Genomic DNA, 16,799 nt, shown 5'->3' on the forward strand with positions numbered 1-16,799 from the left:
ACGAAAAAAATTGTTCACACTAAATAAATATTACCGGTATATGTAACAAAGTCTACCGCCTTTATTTCAATTAAAAGCGTCTCTTAAAGTATTCATATTAAATGCGTTAGAGGCAGCTTTTTTTCACTCTCATGATTGATAAATCGAGAAGAGGACTTAGTCCGCTGATAAGCTATTCAATTCAAAGCCAAGGATGTCTGACGGCAGATCAACAAACTTATTTGCATCTTTCGAACCAGAATTTCAATGGTTTTAAAGATTTTTATTCTTCAGGCTTAATGACCTTTAAGCAGTTTACTTTAAGTCAAGACGATAATTTAGCTCCAAATGAACTTATTGAAATGTATGATTCTTACAAGACTAAATACGTTCAAAAACATCAATTAGAATTTTTAGAAAATAATAGAAACTCGCCCCTAATTCTCGAAAAATTTCACCCAATTTGGATTAGAAAAATTATTGATGAACGGAGAAATTTGGTTTTAAAGCGTATTGAAGTTTTTTCTCTGAAATTAAAAAGAGGAGGATTTAGTACAGTAAATAAAACAAACAATGACGTCGAAAAAATAGGCTGTGAAATTACTATTACTGATACTAGTCACACTAATGAGAATGACTCGATTACGGTATTTGGAGATTATCCTAATTTTGAGACTGATTTGAAATCTCACATTATGTTGCTTACAGACATTCCTAGTTATATTTCATATTTAGATATAACAAAGTTCTTTAACAGTGATTTTCCATTAACAGATGGGGGGCTTGGGAAATGCGAAGGTTTCCTTGATATTCTTCTTTCTCCTCCCAGATTTACACGTGGTATTTTAAACAGACATTGTTATGTTTTATTTGATAATATGAAGAATAGAGATTCTGCAATTGAATTAATAAAAGGCAAAACAATAAAGTCTTCAGTTACTACTAATTCAATTATTATGTCCTACTGTGATGCGAATAATCAGATGGAAGATACAAATGAACATGAAGATCTAGTTGTACAACAACCTGGCGCAAAGTTTTCAATTTATATTATTCAAGCAAAGACTTACAATGAAAATTATTCCTTAAAAATTAGGCAAATTTCAAATACTTTCTTAACTCAAGAAAGACTTTCAAAAGACAAGAATAATATGAAAAGGATTATTGAAAAAATTGAAAATGATCAAAGTATTAACTCTAACATAATTGAAGTGATAGAAAGCGTAGGAGGTAGCGACCCCATGAATATTAAAACTGTTGTCGACTTGATGTCGTTATATCTAAAGTTTGCGCATGGATTAGACTATTATTCATTATCTACATCACATCCTGTACAATTCATTTCATTTAGCCCTTCAAATCAACAGATTCTGGAATGTTCTTCAGATCTTAATAATACGAAAGACTTGAATTTATCTGACACTTTCAGTCGAGAAAATCACGAAAATTCAACCAAAAATAACGAAAAGTCATTCATTATATATAGCAATCTCACATTTTTATCTAAGGGATATATCGATACTTTATTTACGAATAAATTTAAAATTTGGTATCAAAGAGACGAAGGTAGTATTTCCGAATCGCAAATATGCAAGGAGAAAATGGATGAATTTCAAAATCAAGCTCTAGCTAATCAGCTTGAAGAAAATGTTAATATTTTGTTAAAGCTACCATCTATTTTTGACCTATTACCCCAACCAATCGAAGATAATGATGAGTCACTCTCTTGTTCATGGAAGAGATATTGTGAACAGCATACATTAAGGAAAAAAGCTGATAGATGGCAGTGTGGTAAATGTTTGAAGCAATTTAAAGGTGAAGAATATGTTCATAAACATCTTGCTAAAAAACATAAAGATTTTCTGGAAACAATTAGAGAAGAAATTACATTTGAAAGAATTATCAAGCCAATAGCAGAAAAATTTCCATATTTAATATACCCAATGAATGCTGACGAGCTTAATATAAGCTCAATAAATAGGAGAGTAAATGGCAATGGAAATTCTCAAGGTGTATATAGATCAAGAAACAACAAGCACTTACGTTCCAACCCATTCGAAAAAAGAAAGCATTTTAGAGACTGGGATACGCCAAAACAACAAACAACTATTAACTCATCAAATGATATGAGAACTTCGATAAAATATGATGACTTATAGGCATTTGTTTTTTGTGATACTGACTAACTTTGTTTATTCACTAGAAAAAAAATAAATTGTGGATAATCAACAAATTTTGTGCATTATATAAAGCACACTTTTCCATTTCAACATGCCAATTTTTAATTTCCTTTAAGACGCATGTTCTGAAGCTAACCAAACAATTTTATTATTCTATTTCATTATTTTTTTAGAATATAAAATTTTAAGTTGTAATTTCTATATGCCTCCAAGAGTTCAAAACAGTTCTATCTACATTAGTTATTTTTAAGTTGTTGATTGTCTCTTGATAATTTTGATAAATCTGATCAATATTTGAACATGAAGAATTTGTATTATCGCTTTTTTTATTTGGAAATTTACATCCTGGAACTTTAGGGCTGAACAAGACGCTTTCGCATGAGTTTAACTTTGATTGAGTGGGAACGGAGTCGTATAAATTCAAGTATAAATTATCGCATGTAAAAGGGTATGAACCACACTTTTTTTCTGGTTGCATGAAGCAATCTGAAAATCTTAAGGAATTTATTCCTAATTGATTAAAAAAATACAAAAATGAATCGTAGTCTTGCTTATTTGAAGGTATACAAATTACAATGCCCTTCTGCCCAAATCTACCAGATCTACCTGCACGATGCAAAAAAGTCTCTCTATCAATAGGTACATCGATATTAATTATAAGATCAATCATTCTTATGTCAATTCCACGTGCAAGTAAGTCAGAACAGACTACAACCCTACACTTATTTTCAATTAATGAAGTAATTATTTCCTCTCTTTCAATTTGCGATCTTTTTCCATTTGTATATAAAGTTGGGATATTTAATGAATTTAAAGCAGACATAACTTTATATCCAACAGAACCATTATTAGTAAAAATAAGTGACTGCCTAAATGGAACTTTGATCAAAATATCGACAATTGAATTCACTATATATGCCCACTGATGGTAATTGTTTTCAGTTAATCCATCTAGCTGAAATATTTCACTTAAAAAAGAATCGTATAGAAAAAATATCATATTTTTTAGTACGGGGTTTTCAAGAGTGTTCGAAACCGATAATCTTGAATTTGGATACATGGCATCTGCATTTCTAATGTCTTGAACATGATTCAATACTTCAAGATAGCCAACGTTTACATTTTTTGTTGTGAAGGATGAACATAATTGAATTTGCCTCAACTTAAATAGTTTCTCGTCCCTCGAATTTATGTTGATTTTATACAATGTTCTTTTAAGTAGCTGTAATTTATCAATAGGGAAGGTAGCTGAACATGCTATAAATTGAGCAGCTGTAGAACCTAAACATAGTTCTAATATATACTTTGATTGCTCAATAAAACAATCTTCAAGAAGACGATCAGCTTCATCAAAAATTATAAAAAAAAGTGAATCCTTCAAAATTTCTACAGAAAAAAAGTTGTTTGATTCACAATTTATTAATTGAATAAATCTCCCTGGTGTAGATACTAATAAAGTAGGAATGTTGAAATGAAACTTTCCAAAATCTTCGAAAATAGGGCTTCCTCCTATACAGCAAACACTGTCTATAGAGTAAATATCTTTAATTGAATTCAAAAACATTGAGATCGTCTTGTTTATTTGAATGCAAATCTCTCTTGTTGGAGCGATAAAAAGAGATTTTAGTTCGAAACAAAGGCTTGATCGCTCCAAACAGTTATCTAAACTATCCAATAGTTTATTGAGAATAAATAAAACAAATGCAATAGTTTTTCCGGTTCCGGACTTTGCTTGGACTAATAAGTTTTCCTCTATAGCTCCTTGACTCAAAATATGATATTGCACAGGCGAAGGAAAAATAAAACCATTAGAGAAAAGTGCATCAATTAAGCACCTGTGAAGAGGAAAATCTGAAAACCTTATATTATGACTTACTTTAAGCCTGATATCATCAGGAAGTTCATTTTTTTTTAAGTCTTGTGAAAACATCTAAGTAATTCATGAATTTATTTATTGCGCCAAAAGCAAACAAATATTGAAACTATGCCATAATATTGGGATGAATATTCATTGGAAATAAATTTGAAATAGTTGAAACTAAACAACTTTTCTTATTAACCACAGCAGCATTCATAGTTACAGGGGAAGCAATAGGATAATCAAATTTAATTTGTATTAAATCAGTCATTGAGATCCTTAATGTATCTTTAGCTATTGGAAAAACGTAAGCCTGTCTACTGTCAACCATCAATGGAATTGTGTCATTTTTAATTGGGTCATCTTTTTTAGAATGAGTTGCAATAAACGATGTTGATTTGTTTATTTGGCAATATACATTGGCTGTATTATAGCTTTCAAAATTAATAGAGTTTACTTCATTCAAAATGGTATGTGGCCCACAAATTAAAGATTTTCTGTTATCATTGTCACCAAGCTGATTTAAATCTGAATTTTTAAATCCAAGGGCTTGAGGTGTTTGAATAAATAAGTGTACACTTTGATCAATTGACGTTTTTTCTTTATTTATCGATGAATGAACATCAAAACTAATACATACTGGAATTTTTTGTAAAACTTTGAATGGAAATGTATAAAACTTGGTCTTAGTTCTTTTGAGAATAATATCTTTTATTTTTGAAAAAACAACTTTTGAAGAACCATCTAAGTATTCAGGATGGCTTTCTTGATAATATGTGTTAAATTTACATATGATACATTGGCAAAATAAGCTCCTGAATTCAATCAACTTGTCAGTTAAATTCCCTAATAATAAGCAAAGCTTTTCATATTTGTTTTTTTTTGGCATATAATTTTCAAAAAAGTACGAAGATGATATTGATCCGCAAATATCAGGCGAAGAAATAATGAAGGATGAACAAATTAGCACATTATTATCAAATATTTTGCATAATTCACTGCTAAATTTACTGTTAACTGGCCATATAGAGTATGAAATCGGTAAATTTACAGTTCTGAATTCTTTTGGACTAGCACCGAAATTAATGTGGCATTTGATCAAATTTGACTGAGTGAAAAATTTACTTCCCATTAGAAACTGGACACTTGAGATGTTGAACATAACGTTAGTACGTGGGTTAATTTTTTTGATTTTCAAGTATGAAGTTAGTACTTCTAATAGATTAAAAAAGCTTTTCCTGTTCATGGTAATATATGTAATAGAAGTAAATTTACTTATTGAAAATTTAAATATACTTTCTATTGGAGAGTGTTCGCTAAGGCACATCTCCATGGTTGTGCTTTTCAAAAATTCATTTATTTGAATGTTCCCAATTGACACGAATAATCCCTTTTTGAATAAATTCGTATTTATAAATTTATTTTTTAATTTCATAGGATAAAGTCCTAATGAATAATTCAAAATATTCGAATTATAGAGTTGTGGTTTAACTTCAAAATTATATGAACCTGCGTTCTCATTGGAAACCCTAATTCTGAGATCTGGGATATTTGATGAAAAATTAAATTTTGCAGCTGGATAAAGTAGCAGTAAATCAAAATTAATATTTTTTACAATGGAAGGAGTTTTCCAAATTGCCCAAAATAAAAAAATCGATATCGATGCATGATAAATCTCTTCTTCTTTGATATAATACTGTTCAAATAAAATGGGTATAATTTCGTGAGCAAAAGTCGAGTTCTTTATTGCTGCAGACGAAAAAACATTAAATACAAGTTTTTCGTCAAAATGTAGTAGCGGTGATTCAAGTACAGCAGTTAATGCTTTGTGAAGAGCTTCTACATCTTCAAAATATGAATTAGAGATTACTTTTAATATATTATACCTTGTATATATATTGCTGTCATTAATTATAGGCAATATTTTATTGATATTATTTATTGAAATTGGAGAGGTTTCAGATAGATTAGTAATAATTTCTGAGACCAGTGATTGAATTGCGATATTTTCGTCTAAGAAACAGTCGTATACTATTTCATTTATTGAATTTAATAGCGCTTTAGAATTTTTTATTTTAATATTTTCTATCAACTCATAAATCAAAATAAAAATCTCGAACCTTACTGCAGGGGATTCATCGTCTAACCGTCTGGACAGCCAACCTTTGTCAAATAAATCGTTATTTGAACCACAGTTATTAATTATTCTCTCATAATTTATGATAGAAAATAAATGTGTAAAAGATTGTCTTGAATTTGCTTCGTGGAATTTGGGTATAGATGCAACAAATAATTCTGGATTAGTGGTATCGCCTTGAATCAAAAGACAATTATTTGTCTTAGAATCAAGGTAGTTTATGGGAGAAATTGGCGTTGAAAGTGCATCCTCAATAATTGACATATCGAACTCTTCTAATTTAGCAATTAGTGTCGTACAATAAACGCAAGCAACCCGAACTCTAGTTTCTGTTGATACACTCAAACAACTGAATATCTGAATAGCTTTTTTCATAGATTTTTGAATAATTGTATTCAATTCTGAATGTTCTACATACTGTCTCTTTTTCACCCTAATATTAATACATTGACGTTTTAGATTAACTAAAATATCAATCAATAATGGAATTGAGTAAATAATTGTAGTTAAAATTTTTGAATCGTTTACAGAGAGCCAAATAACTATTCCTTCAAATAGCTTCGCCATTTTATTAAATGTTTCAAAATAATTGGATTCATTAGTGAATATTATTGTCGAATTAAATATTCTCAATAGATCACCCAAGAGTACTAGAATGTGATTAAATAACTCATAATCTGCGCTATTTGTTCCATTGTTATTTTTTGTCAAATCAAAGGTTATTTCAGGAATTTTTCTTGTAAGTTCATCTAGAGTCACATGAATATTTTCGTCAGATATAACTCCGCCAGAATTAGGTTCATACCCAAATAAAATTCCTCTATGTTTTCTCTTTTTTTTTGATTCAATCTTCTTATTTAAAATCATATATTTCAAATTTTCAGCGATAAAGGTTAATTATTTTATATTTTTTTCTTTCATGTGTAAAAAGAAATTAACTTGTACTGCCGCATAGAATTAATTATGACTCAAATAATTAAGAATCAGAAAATTTCAAGGAAAAAATCAATAGCTATAAGTAGAAAGAATAAATATAAATGTTTAATTAAAGAAATTAGAAAGTCTAAAGACTTCTTTTTAAATCTGCTCCAAGACAAAAATTTGATATACTTTAAGACAGAATTAACAAAAATATCAAATAGATCAAATCTTCACATTGCAAGAAGAAGTGATTTGTCCAGCACTCATATGGAAAATATATTAAAAATTACGAGGGATAACATGAAAATTCTTTATGACGAAAATCCATGGGGCGATATTTGGAGTCAAGGTTGGGATGATCATTTGAAAATGAATGAATTATGCCATAATTTGTCTAATTATATAATTATTTATGAAAGAAATACAGATAATGCTACTAATACTATAATGAGCACTGACTGCTCTTCAGATATAAGCTTCCACAATGACTTACGTACGGATATAAATATCTTGTCGTTTTTGAGCTTCCGCTTCGAGTTAGAGGATGAATTTGACTCATGTAATAAGCATATAATAGGATATATGTATGAATTGCAATCATTGGTTAAAGGGAAAGGTTATGGAAGACTTCTTATTGATTTGCTCCGTTTCATTTGTAATGAACTTCAGATATACAAAATAATATGTACAGTATTAAGAAAGAATGTTGACGCAGTGAGATTTTATACTAAAAAGTGTGGCTTCGCTATTGACGAAACATCTCCAGAAAATGAGCCATACATCATTTTATCTACTAATACTTCAAAATAATCTTATGCATGTAAAAAGACAATTAGGGCGCTTTCCCCCCTTCTTTTTGCAAGTTTAAATTAGTTCTCGTTCATATTTTGATTTTCGGAAATTATAAGACTTTGCTTAATGGTGCAAAATTCGTTTGAACTATGTAAGACTTACAACCAGTTTAAACTTAAAAATCTTACAGAATACTCGTATTGTACTCCTGATTTGTTAGAGCTCACTCAGTTTATTATATTTAACAGCAAGTCATCATTCGATACAATAAGTGAAGTGGTAGATGTATTTAGTTTTTTTGATACTGTCAAGCGAATTTATTATTCGTGGCAAAAAAATCCTGTTGCATCAAGACAAGTCGATTATGATTTGTTGGCACTTTTGACTGTTTTCAGAGCATCAAATTGGCTGAACTCGAATCAACACAAAATTTTAGAAGAGTATATTACAGATTTGACGGATGGATATACAAATTGGGATGTACTTTTCCCCGTTCAAAATCTCCGTATTGCAGTTGAAAGAGCACTAAAGAGTCAAGTTACAGGGATTGTGCAAGGGAGAAATGGAGTCGAGGTATGGTTTAGAGAAGGGCATATTGGTTCTAATCAAGTTTCCGGGATGGTAATTTTATCTCCCTGTTACATTCAGATCAAAGATGTGATTGATGGAAGTATGTATACATATACTGGTGGCCCATTCCCCATGTCACCTCTAGACTTTGAGGACATTTTGATGAATTGCCCGAAATCGTGGGTTTATAATACATCTATATATTCATCCAATTCAGACTCACAATTGTAAAAAATTAGTAAGCTAAATCATAATTAAATATTAATCTAGTAAGTATTTAAATTAACTAGTCATTTTAATATCTTCTTCTACTTCATATTCGAGGTTAATTTTTTTCTTTTTTGAAAGAATTTCCCTCAACTCATGCTTATGCATCGCTTCAAGTTCATCTTCTGAGTCATCATCTATGCCCTCGATATATTCGGCCAACTCATTTTCAAGAGAATCTCCATTACTAACTTCATCTTGAGTAACATTCTCAAGATTATCTAGTGTTTTCTCAAAATTATTAGTTGGATAGTTGTATATTCCATCATACAATCCCTCTTTAAGTCTAAGTAATAACTCATTTTCAATTTCATTTTCAATCTTTGCCGCATTAAGTGCCTTATGCTCTCTTGACGCCTCTCTTCTTTCCGTTTTTTTCTTAATTGGTACAAGCTTGGGTCTTACGGTTAATGCCATCTTTCTTGCACGAATAAGAGTTTGTCTAATTCTAGTTAACCTATGTTTGCATTTTAGTATTTGATGCTCGGGATAAACATTCTTTAAATTATCATTTATTTGGGAGATTGCAACCAAAAAATTGTTACTAAGTTTAATTTTTTCCCAAAGATATCTAGGGGTATGAGCTCTCTCAGCAGTTTTCATATATAAATAGCAATCTCCTTCGTGTTCAATAACTGTTGCATATAGTAAATTTGATAAGGGGCATGATGTACGATTGCATAGCCCTGTTACATTATATTCGTTTCTGCAAAAAGAGGTTTTGTCGCATCTAATAAATAAAACAAGAAAAGAGTAAAGTTCATTGATTATTTCGTTGTAATAAAACTTACTTTACTTTAAATGAGCAAAAATTATTGCTAACACTATTCCATATTAACTCAGGGTCGTTCATTTTTTAATAACTTTTTTTTTATTCAAAAGGTACAATTTGACTATAAAACTTTTACGCGCCAGCAATTCATCTTGTAAATCTTAGGAAATTTTTTTTTAGTGTATACCTAAAAATTACATTGGTTCATTTCATGATTGATTAATAATGCATTTATATGGCTCTAATCATACTAAAAATGCCTTTTCTTTAGGAAATACACGATCATTCGTCAAATCCATATTGGCTAACGATTATAGACTGGAATTTTTTTTGAACGATACCTACAGGCTAGACAATAAATATGTTCCGGGCGAATTACGTGGAATAATTAATTGTGAGCGAATAAACATAGATGAAGAGCATTTGATGATTAATCACTCAGTATTTTCATTAAAAAAACACGTTTTTCTATTGTTAAAATTAAAGATTGATAAAAAAAATAAAATAATTCAGTTATTTCCAATTGAAATTAAATATAGCCAAAACGAAAAAAATGAATATTCTTTAATTGAAGAATTGATAGTTGAAAATAATATTGAGATTGCCGATCCTATTTCAATTCTCGAGAAAAATTTTGATTATTTTCATTTAAATGAAGCCCTTGAAAATTTATTCACGCCTAACTTAGACTCATTAATGGACTTCATATTTTTTATTTGGGCTGCAGATGATGAGTTTTGGGACAAAAATAAATTATGTGACATGGGAATATCAAAATGGTATGAAAGGCTAAGTAATTACAAATCCAAGGTTACAATAGATGGGATTTTATTTAACATTCCAGATTCATTAATACTTGAGTATTTCGAATTAGATGGCTTTGACATAAACTATGAAGCCCTATCAGAGAGCTCAAGGAAGTGCCTAGAAGATATTAATAAATCGATCAGAGAAAATACAGAGTTTTTTAGTATGGGCTTTTCACCAAAATTTACATGGTCAGCTCCTACAGACGCAACTTGGATCAATTCAAATAGAAGTATTTGTTGCAGGACTTTAGAAGAATTATTTATTCTTTTAAAAGCATCTACAAAAGTTTCTGAGGACATTGATAGAGCGAAAGAAGGAAATATAAGTAACGTATTATTGCTTAGAGAGTATGTACCAACACTAAATGAAATGTTCGAATTTAGAGTGTTCATTGGGGGATGTAGCCTACATTCTGAATATAAAATTTTAGGTATAAGCCAAAGGCATATATGTTACTATTACAAAGAGCTTTCTGAAAACTTCAAATTGAGAACTGATATTAAATCTTGTATCATGGAATTTTTTCTGTATTCAAAAAAAGAATTGATTTTAGAATTATTCGACATTTTTAACAGTATGTGTATTGCATTTGATATATATATCTCAAATTATAAAGACAAATTATCAATTCTTATAATTGATGTACAACCTTTATTGCACGCTTCGCCCCTTTTATTCAATTTATTCGAACTCAAACTCAATTTATTGACTGAAGAAGGAACAGAGTTAGGTTTTGATATTCTAAGAACAACAGAGAATAATTCAACAAAAAACATGATTAATAATAGTTATCTAAAAGGTTTCGTTCCGGACGAACTTTTATCCGTTTCTAACTCCGACTTTTATAATAATGAAACTCTAGATAAACTAGAATGGATTGATTATAAATAGGCACTTTCTAGACAATCTGTTTTAATTTAGATTATTTACTATAATATATAGGATTCCACAGGTCAGGCGCAGAAACAAAATGTTCTTTGTAGAAATTATAATTTTTTTTAGGTATTTTGAACCCATAATTCAAGTAATCATTTATGGACTTGTCAAACTTAAAAAAAGATGAGCTCCTCCTAATAGAATTTTTTTCATTAATAAATGTTAGATTATTTTTTATGCCGGAATTACGTTGGTTTTTATCAAATTCATCAATAATTTCCTCTTGTATTATCTCTTCAATTATATCTTCAAGAGTTGCAATCCCAATTATTTCACAGTTTTCTGGCAAGGGTGTATTTGTCTTAGTTGAATATGTGTACTCATCAACATAATTTGTGAGAATAGCAACATGGCAACGACCTTGCTGAAACATATTTAGAGCATCATAGGGGTTTGTATCTGGGGCAGTGAAAATTGGTTCTACAATATATCTATTACAAGCTTTAGAGTCAAACAATGACTTTATTGTTATTGAGTCGTCTGGGTCAATAGTAATTAATGACTTAACTAAAAGCAATCCTTTAATATCGTGTCTATTTCCTGAATAAATGGGAATCCTAGAATGCCCTACTCTTAGTATGTCTTCCAAAAGCAAGTGATCTAGCTTTGAGTCGATGTGTAACATATATACTTTATCTAAAGGGACTGAAAGTTCAAGAAGGCTCTTATTTGCCATATCTAGTACGCCTTGAATAATTGTCACTTCATCATTCGCCAATCCACAATTTTCGATTGTTTTAGATCCAAGCGGATTTTTACTTTCTATTCGCTTTTGGGAGCCAATAATAAATCTTTCATTGCTATCCAATAATGTTTGAAAAAATGAAGGGCTTAAATGCATTTTTTCAAAACTTTGAATTTTTCCTTTAATGTCATTATGCTGATTCTTTCCTGAATCATTTACTTGAACCTCTTCAATATAAATTTTTTTTTCAACTCGTCCGTCCATAATGTTTGGTACGACTGAAAGTAGAGATATAGGGGCATTATCAAATTCACCAGTTCTTCGATGTAACGCTATTAGTGCTTTGAGTTGGCCTCTTGCGTAGAAATTATTTGTCTTACCATTCTCCCCAATGAAATAATCCAGAAATTTACTAATTGGCCATGAAAAAACAAATAGACAAATGATGAGGCATCTAACAAAGGTTGCACAACTCGCTGCTATTCTAAGTTGGTGTTTACCTGTACAAATTGCTTGTGGTAGTATTTCACCAAAAATTAAGATTGCAGTGACTGAACAAATGACCGCAACCCAGCTTGGGATTATTCTATCAAGAAAAAGTGGAAGCGCTTCCATACAAATAGAGTTAGCAAGTAATAGGGTAACCAATAATAGATGGTGCCTTTTTATAAGGTCGAGGGCAATACTTGCCCACCTTTTTTCGTGCTCGTTCCCTGCTTCAATTAATACGCGTAATTGAACGCTATCTAATGACATTAAACCCGTCGTTAAACCTGATAAAATTCCTCCAAAAAAAATTAGTGCTATGCTAAATAAAATACATAAATAGAATTCGATCGAACCCGTCTTATATTTGCTTTCACCTGCATCAGATACTAATTCATTGTCTGTTGAATTGCTAATTTGTAAAGCATCACACAAAATACAATGATCAGTTAATCCTAAAATTGCCAGATAAATTATTGCAGAAATGAGTTTAGTAGATAAATACTGGCAACTTAATTTGGAACACCTCACCATCCAAATGAGATGAAAATAATACTTTGAAAGTTTTAAATTTTAATCTTTTATTCTACTTATTTTAGTCTGTAAAATTTTTCCTCGATTTAATATAATTTATTCCAGTTATTTTCATGACAATTATTTTATAAAACATTCAAGGCGCCTTAATGTTCAGATTTTTAAAAGATTTTTTCAACTATAAAATCAATGGACCTTACACTATTAGAGTCAAGTATTGGAATGCCAAGTCTCCCAAATCAAACTTGTGATGATTTTATGTCCAGCTTAATTGAAATAGGAGACTTGGCATCCTGGTCCCTTTCTTCTGCTAAAGTATGTTTTTACTTGCACTTGAAAAAATAAAATACATTTCAGCCAGGAAATGGAATACAACAGTTGAGAGATAATAACTCAAGCACATTTTGGCAAAGCGATGGCCAAAGCCCACACACAATCACGCTGAGATTTCCTAAAAAAACAAAAGTTTCGGTAATTGATCTATACCTTGCATACAAAATAGATGAAAGTTATACTCCCCAAATTATTTCTATTAGGTCTGGAAATCAAGAAAGCGATTTGGAGGAGTTGAAAGAAATGCAACTTACTGAACCAGATGGATGGGTAAGAATTCCTCTCTCCCCAAGGGAAATCGCGGATAATTTTTTTAAAGATGCAATGTAAGTAAATAATAGGTAATTCAAACAATTAATTGTTATTTTTAAGGCCTATACAAATCAAGACAATGTGCGATTCTCAAAATTATATTTCTGCATTCTGCATTCAGGTAAGAAACATCTTAGAAAATATGAACATACTTATTTATTTTAGATAGCAATACTTGCAAATCATCAAACTGGAAGAGATACACATGTCAGGTATGTAAAGTGTGTTTATTTGAATTATTTAATATGCCTTGTTAGACAAATAAGAGTTTGGGGGCCAAGAGAAGTGAATGACAACGTTGTAGGAAAGTAAGTTAAAAATATAACTTAAAAGATTGACTAAACCTTTCAGAGTCCCAATTTCACAACCAATAAAAATGGGCACGACGATTGATACAAGAATGTATCAGATTTTAAGATAAAATTGTAAAGTGCAAAATTAAAAAAAATTTATTAAATTAATTCGTAATTGACACGTAACCCAACCATATAATCTTCCACATTAGAATAGGCAAAAAATTAAATGAACATGTTATTTTATGAATAATTCTCAAATATTTAGATATAGTATTAAGTACTAAATAATAGGTTCTTAAACGTAACTAGAAATGTTGAAAATATTAGGCTTTTTGATGGCATGCTTCCAGCAAAGCAATAACCAGTATTACAAAGATGATAAATTCAAAGATTGTAGCGATTCAAATTCGCTTGTGAAGTATACATCAATTGGAATAAAAATAATAGTATATTCAATTTCATGGATAATGGTGTTAATATGGGATGCTTATGAATATGGGATGGTTTTTTATGGGCTAATATTGAGTATTTATATCTTGAAATATTACTCAAAATACTCATGTTTAAGATGTGTATTTGAAGAGATTTTTAAAAAACAAATACTGAAACATATATTCCCAAAAAGTTTAAACAAAATAGTAGAATGGCAATCTTAATACGCGCATTATTTAATTTGTTAGTAATTTGTTAATAAAATGAACAAGGAACGAACACAAGCGGATCAAGATACTTCAAAGTGGAAGATTATTTACCCTTCATACTTAAATAGTAATAATACAAAGTCCAGTGGTAGATTATCTTCTCTAATTCATTGTGTAGAAGATCCAACTATTGCAGAAATAGCAGAAGTATGCATCCAATTGGGAATACCTTGTAAGGTTGAGAGCAAAAGATATTCAAAGGACTGCCGAACTCTTGGAAGAGTTAGGTTTCAACTTTTTGATGAAAGTGGGAGGGCTTTTAATGATAGAATTTTGACAAAAAAAATTCTACTCAATCAAATTGGTATAATGATACCAAAATTAAAAAATAGACAAAATACTACATCATCTGTTATTGATCATGCGAATTCAAGAAATAATAAGGCAAATATTGATGACATTCATAATGAAAATAATTGCAAAATTAAGGAAACAGACTCGATAACTTATAGCGGTGTAAACATACATTCCAGCAATGCAAAGAGCAATTCAAAAAAAAAGAAATAAGTCAAGAAATTAAGTAGTATAAAAGAAATATTAAATATGAACAATTTTTATCTATAATTAAAAAAATTATATAACTGAAAAAAAATTCAAAAACATAGGCATAGAGGAAATAGCATCTTAATTGTAGTTTTTTTGAAATTGATCATAGCTTAAAATTGAAACCAAGAACTGCTGGTTCATCAGATCTGTCTCATCTTTCTTGCCTGTTCCACAGAGTTGTTTTTTGTCTCCTTGCCAAATAATAGTATGCAAAGAATTAATAACGAGCTTTTCTTCTTCGTATTTTTGATATATTATAGTATTGCTATCAGGCGAAATATACCTAGTCGTAAGTAAAATTATGTAATCCCATTTGTAATACTCTCTTTCTTTATTTGGAATATCAGTATATAAGTTATCTATCGTCCACTGTATATCGTCTTTTAAACAATTACAAAGGGCAGGAACTATTTCAAGGGGAGTATTTGGAAATCTTTCATTAACCATCAATCCAACATTTTTCTCATATATAACGGAATTAAACAGATTTTCAAATTCTTTGTTGCGACTTTTCGAAATAACTCCACTTAAATAGTCAACAATTTTATTTAAAGTTTCTTTGTATTGACGAAAGTTCAGAATTGTAGAAAATGCAATAATACTGTCAGAAATAGAAACTGTAGTTCCTATATTACCTTGATTACAAATCAAATCAACAAATTCATGAAATTGAATGCCCTTAATTCGAGAATATTGCGACATTAGTAAAATGTTCTTTATGCTATGGTAATCATTTTCATTAGGGTCGTTAAATTCAAATTCTCCATCAATAACAGATTCATTATCACTAGAGTCTGAATCAGTTCTTTTAGCTTTCTTTCCGTAAGATGGGCTTTCAGTTGCTGACAAAAAAATTTCTCCATCTATAGATTCATTGTTGAAGTTTAATTGGTTAGATTCATCATCAACTCGAATATGTTTTTTTGAGCTCATAATAAATTTGATAATATGTATATTCAAAAATCAGTTATTAATAAAGAAGAGCTATATCTATAATTTATTTCGAAATAAATTTAAATCAAAAAAGACTAAACAACTAACCGCGCCTTCTTTGATATACTTTGAAAAGTAATTTTGACCAAAAACTTAATTGAATTATCAAAACTAACGATATAAATTAACATTATGTTGTGTAGATAATAATTTAACACAAGAATAATTGCAAGTTAAAAAAGAGCAAACGTTGTTGGCGCGAAATCAACAGATTTATTTAGCAAAATCATTTTAAAATGGATTCTAAAGGAAAAAAAAACCTACGCTCAAGTAATGGCGACCGTAAGAAAAATGCGGTCGCAAGAGCTACTGGAGAAATGAATAAAATATTTGAAACTATACTCAATAAGAAAGCAACTCTCAAAGCTAATTCAAGAGCGCAAAAAGAGAAGAATAAACTGGCAAAACGAACAAAAAAAGACAGTGTAATTAGAGATAATACAAATAAGAGCTTGGATATTAATTATGGCTATATTAAACCTATAAGATATCTTAATGATGGGCTACCAGTTTATAGATTGGAAGATATTAATCTAGGTAAGTAAAACCGCATAATAGCCCGGACGATTAATTCTCAATAGGTGATGGAGGAGGCACGCCTGACTGTCCATTTGATTGCAACTGCTGTTTCTAATTCTTTGAGGGTAAGTGTTAATCACACGCTTGTAGATAAATTGGAAAATGGATAAGC

At 30.0% G+C, this 16,799-nt stretch overlaps 13 protein-coding genes across 13 annotated transcripts; 8 read left to right on the forward strand and 5 right to left on the reverse strand.

The window, feature by feature from the left end:
• Positions 1–131: 131 nt before the first annotated feature.
• cgd6_1770 (protein with C2H2 Zn finger, ASR2B-like N- and C-terminus) lies at positions 132–2,138 on the forward strand (the record flags this gene model as incomplete). The annotated part of the gene is made up of 1 exon (XM_627543.1): positions 132–2,138. The coding sequence occupies one exon, from the start codon at positions 132–134 to the stop codon at positions 2,136–2,138; it is 2,007 nt and encodes a 668-aa protein (XP_627543.1).
• A 205-nt stretch (positions 2,139–2,343) lies between these two features.
• Positions 2,344–4,089, reverse strand: cgd6_1780 (CG6539/Dhh1-like SF II RNA helicase; the record flags this gene model as incomplete). The annotated part of the gene is made up of 1 exon (XM_627544.1): positions 2,344–4,089. One exon carries the CDS (start codon positions 4,087–4,089, stop codon positions 2,344–2,346), a length of 1,746 nt encoding a protein of 581 aa, XP_627544.1.
• A 52-nt stretch (positions 4,090–4,141) lies between these two features.
• Positions 4,142–7,021, reverse strand: cgd6_1790 (hypothetical protein; the record flags this gene model as incomplete). Its single annotated transcript, XM_627545.1, has 1 exon — positions 4,142–7,021. One exon carries the CDS (start codon positions 7,019–7,021, stop codon positions 4,142–4,144), a length of 2,880 nt encoding a protein of 959 aa, XP_627545.1.
• Positions 7,022–7,117: 96 nt separating this feature from the next.
• Positions 7,118–7,885, forward strand: cgd6_1800 (acetyltransferase, GNAT family; the record flags this gene model as incomplete). Its single annotated transcript, XM_627546.1, has 1 exon — positions 7,118–7,885. One exon carries the CDS (start codon positions 7,118–7,120, stop codon positions 7,883–7,885), a length of 768 nt encoding a protein of 255 aa, XP_627546.1.
• A 108-nt stretch (positions 7,886–7,993) lies between these two features.
• On the forward strand, positions 7,994–8,668 carry cgd6_1810 (hypothetical protein; the record flags this gene model as incomplete). Its single annotated transcript, XM_627547.1, has 1 exon — positions 7,994–8,668. The coding sequence occupies one exon, from the start codon at positions 7,994–7,996 to the stop codon at positions 8,666–8,668; it is 675 nt and encodes a 224-aa protein (XP_627547.1).
• A 51-nt stretch (positions 8,669–8,719) lies between these two features.
• On the reverse strand, positions 8,720–9,557 carry cgd6_1820 (conserved hypothetical protein; the record flags this gene model as incomplete). Its single annotated transcript, XM_001388278.1, has 2 exons — positions 8,720–9,434; positions 9,496–9,557. Coding segments are annotated over 2 exons (777 nt in total), but the record flags the coding sequence as incomplete, so codon positions are not given.
• Positions 9,558–9,701: 144 nt separating this feature from the next.
• cgd6_1830 (HT-1080/Cdc123p - like protein) lies at positions 9,702–11,177 on the forward strand (the record flags this gene model as incomplete). Its single annotated transcript, XM_627548.1, has 1 exon — positions 9,702–11,177. The coding sequence occupies one exon, from the start codon at positions 9,702–9,704 to the stop codon at positions 11,175–11,177; it is 1,476 nt and encodes a 491-aa protein (XP_627548.1).
• A 31-nt stretch (positions 11,178–11,208) lies between these two features.
• cgd6_1840 (cyclin M2-like membrane-associated protein with 4 transmembrane domains and 2 CBS domains) lies at positions 11,209–12,927 on the reverse strand (the record flags this gene model as incomplete). The annotated part of the gene is made up of 1 exon (XM_627549.1): positions 11,209–12,927. The coding sequence occupies one exon, from the start codon at positions 12,925–12,927 to the stop codon at positions 11,209–11,211; it is 1,719 nt and encodes a 572-aa protein (XP_627549.1).
• Positions 12,928–13,149: 222 nt separating this feature from the next.
• On the forward strand, positions 13,150–13,590 carry cgd6_1850 (anaphase promoting complex subunit 10, putative; the record flags this gene model as incomplete). The annotated part of the gene is made up of 2 exons (XM_001388279.1): positions 13,150–13,242; positions 13,285–13,590. 2 exons carry the CDS (start codon positions 13,150–13,152, stop codon positions 13,588–13,590), a joined length of 399 nt encoding a protein of 132 aa, XP_001388316.1.
• A 589-nt stretch (positions 13,591–14,179) lies between these two features.
• cgd6_1860 (hypothetical protein) lies at positions 14,180–14,524 on the forward strand (the record flags this gene model as incomplete). Its single annotated transcript, XM_627550.1, has 1 exon — positions 14,180–14,524. One exon carries the CDS (start codon positions 14,180–14,182, stop codon positions 14,522–14,524), a length of 345 nt encoding a protein of 114 aa, XP_627550.1.
• Positions 14,525–14,551: 27 nt separating this feature from the next.
• cgd6_1870 (signal recognition particle SPR19) lies at positions 14,552–15,076 on the forward strand (the record flags this gene model as incomplete). The annotated part of the gene is made up of 1 exon (XM_627551.1): positions 14,552–15,076. A coding segment is annotated over one exon (525 nt), but the record flags the coding sequence as incomplete, so codon positions are not given.
• A 117-nt stretch (positions 15,077–15,193) lies between these two features.
• cgd6_1880 lies at positions 15,194–16,048 on the reverse strand (the record flags this gene model as incomplete). The annotated part of the gene is made up of 1 exon (XM_627552.1): positions 15,194–16,048. The coding sequence occupies one exon, from the start codon at positions 16,046–16,048 to the stop codon at positions 15,194–15,196; it is 855 nt and encodes a 284-aa protein (XP_627552.1).
• Positions 16,049–16,344: 296 nt separating this feature from the next.
• Positions 16,345–16,653, forward strand: cgd6_1890 (hypothetical predicted protein, unknown function; the record flags this gene model as incomplete). Its single annotated transcript, XM_001388280.1, has 1 exon — positions 16,345–16,653. The coding sequence occupies one exon, from the start codon at positions 16,345–16,347 to the stop codon at positions 16,651–16,653; it is 309 nt and encodes a 102-aa protein (XP_001388317.1).
• Between the last annotated feature and the right edge of the window lie 146 nt (positions 16,654–16,799).

Source organism: Cryptosporidium parvum, chromosome 6 (assembly GCF_000165345.1).
Source record: "Cryptosporidium parvum Iowa II chromosome 6, whole genome shotgun sequence".
NCBI classification, from domain to species: Eukaryota; Apicomplexa; class Conoidasida; order Eucoccidiorida; family Cryptosporidiidae; genus Cryptosporidium; species Cryptosporidium parvum.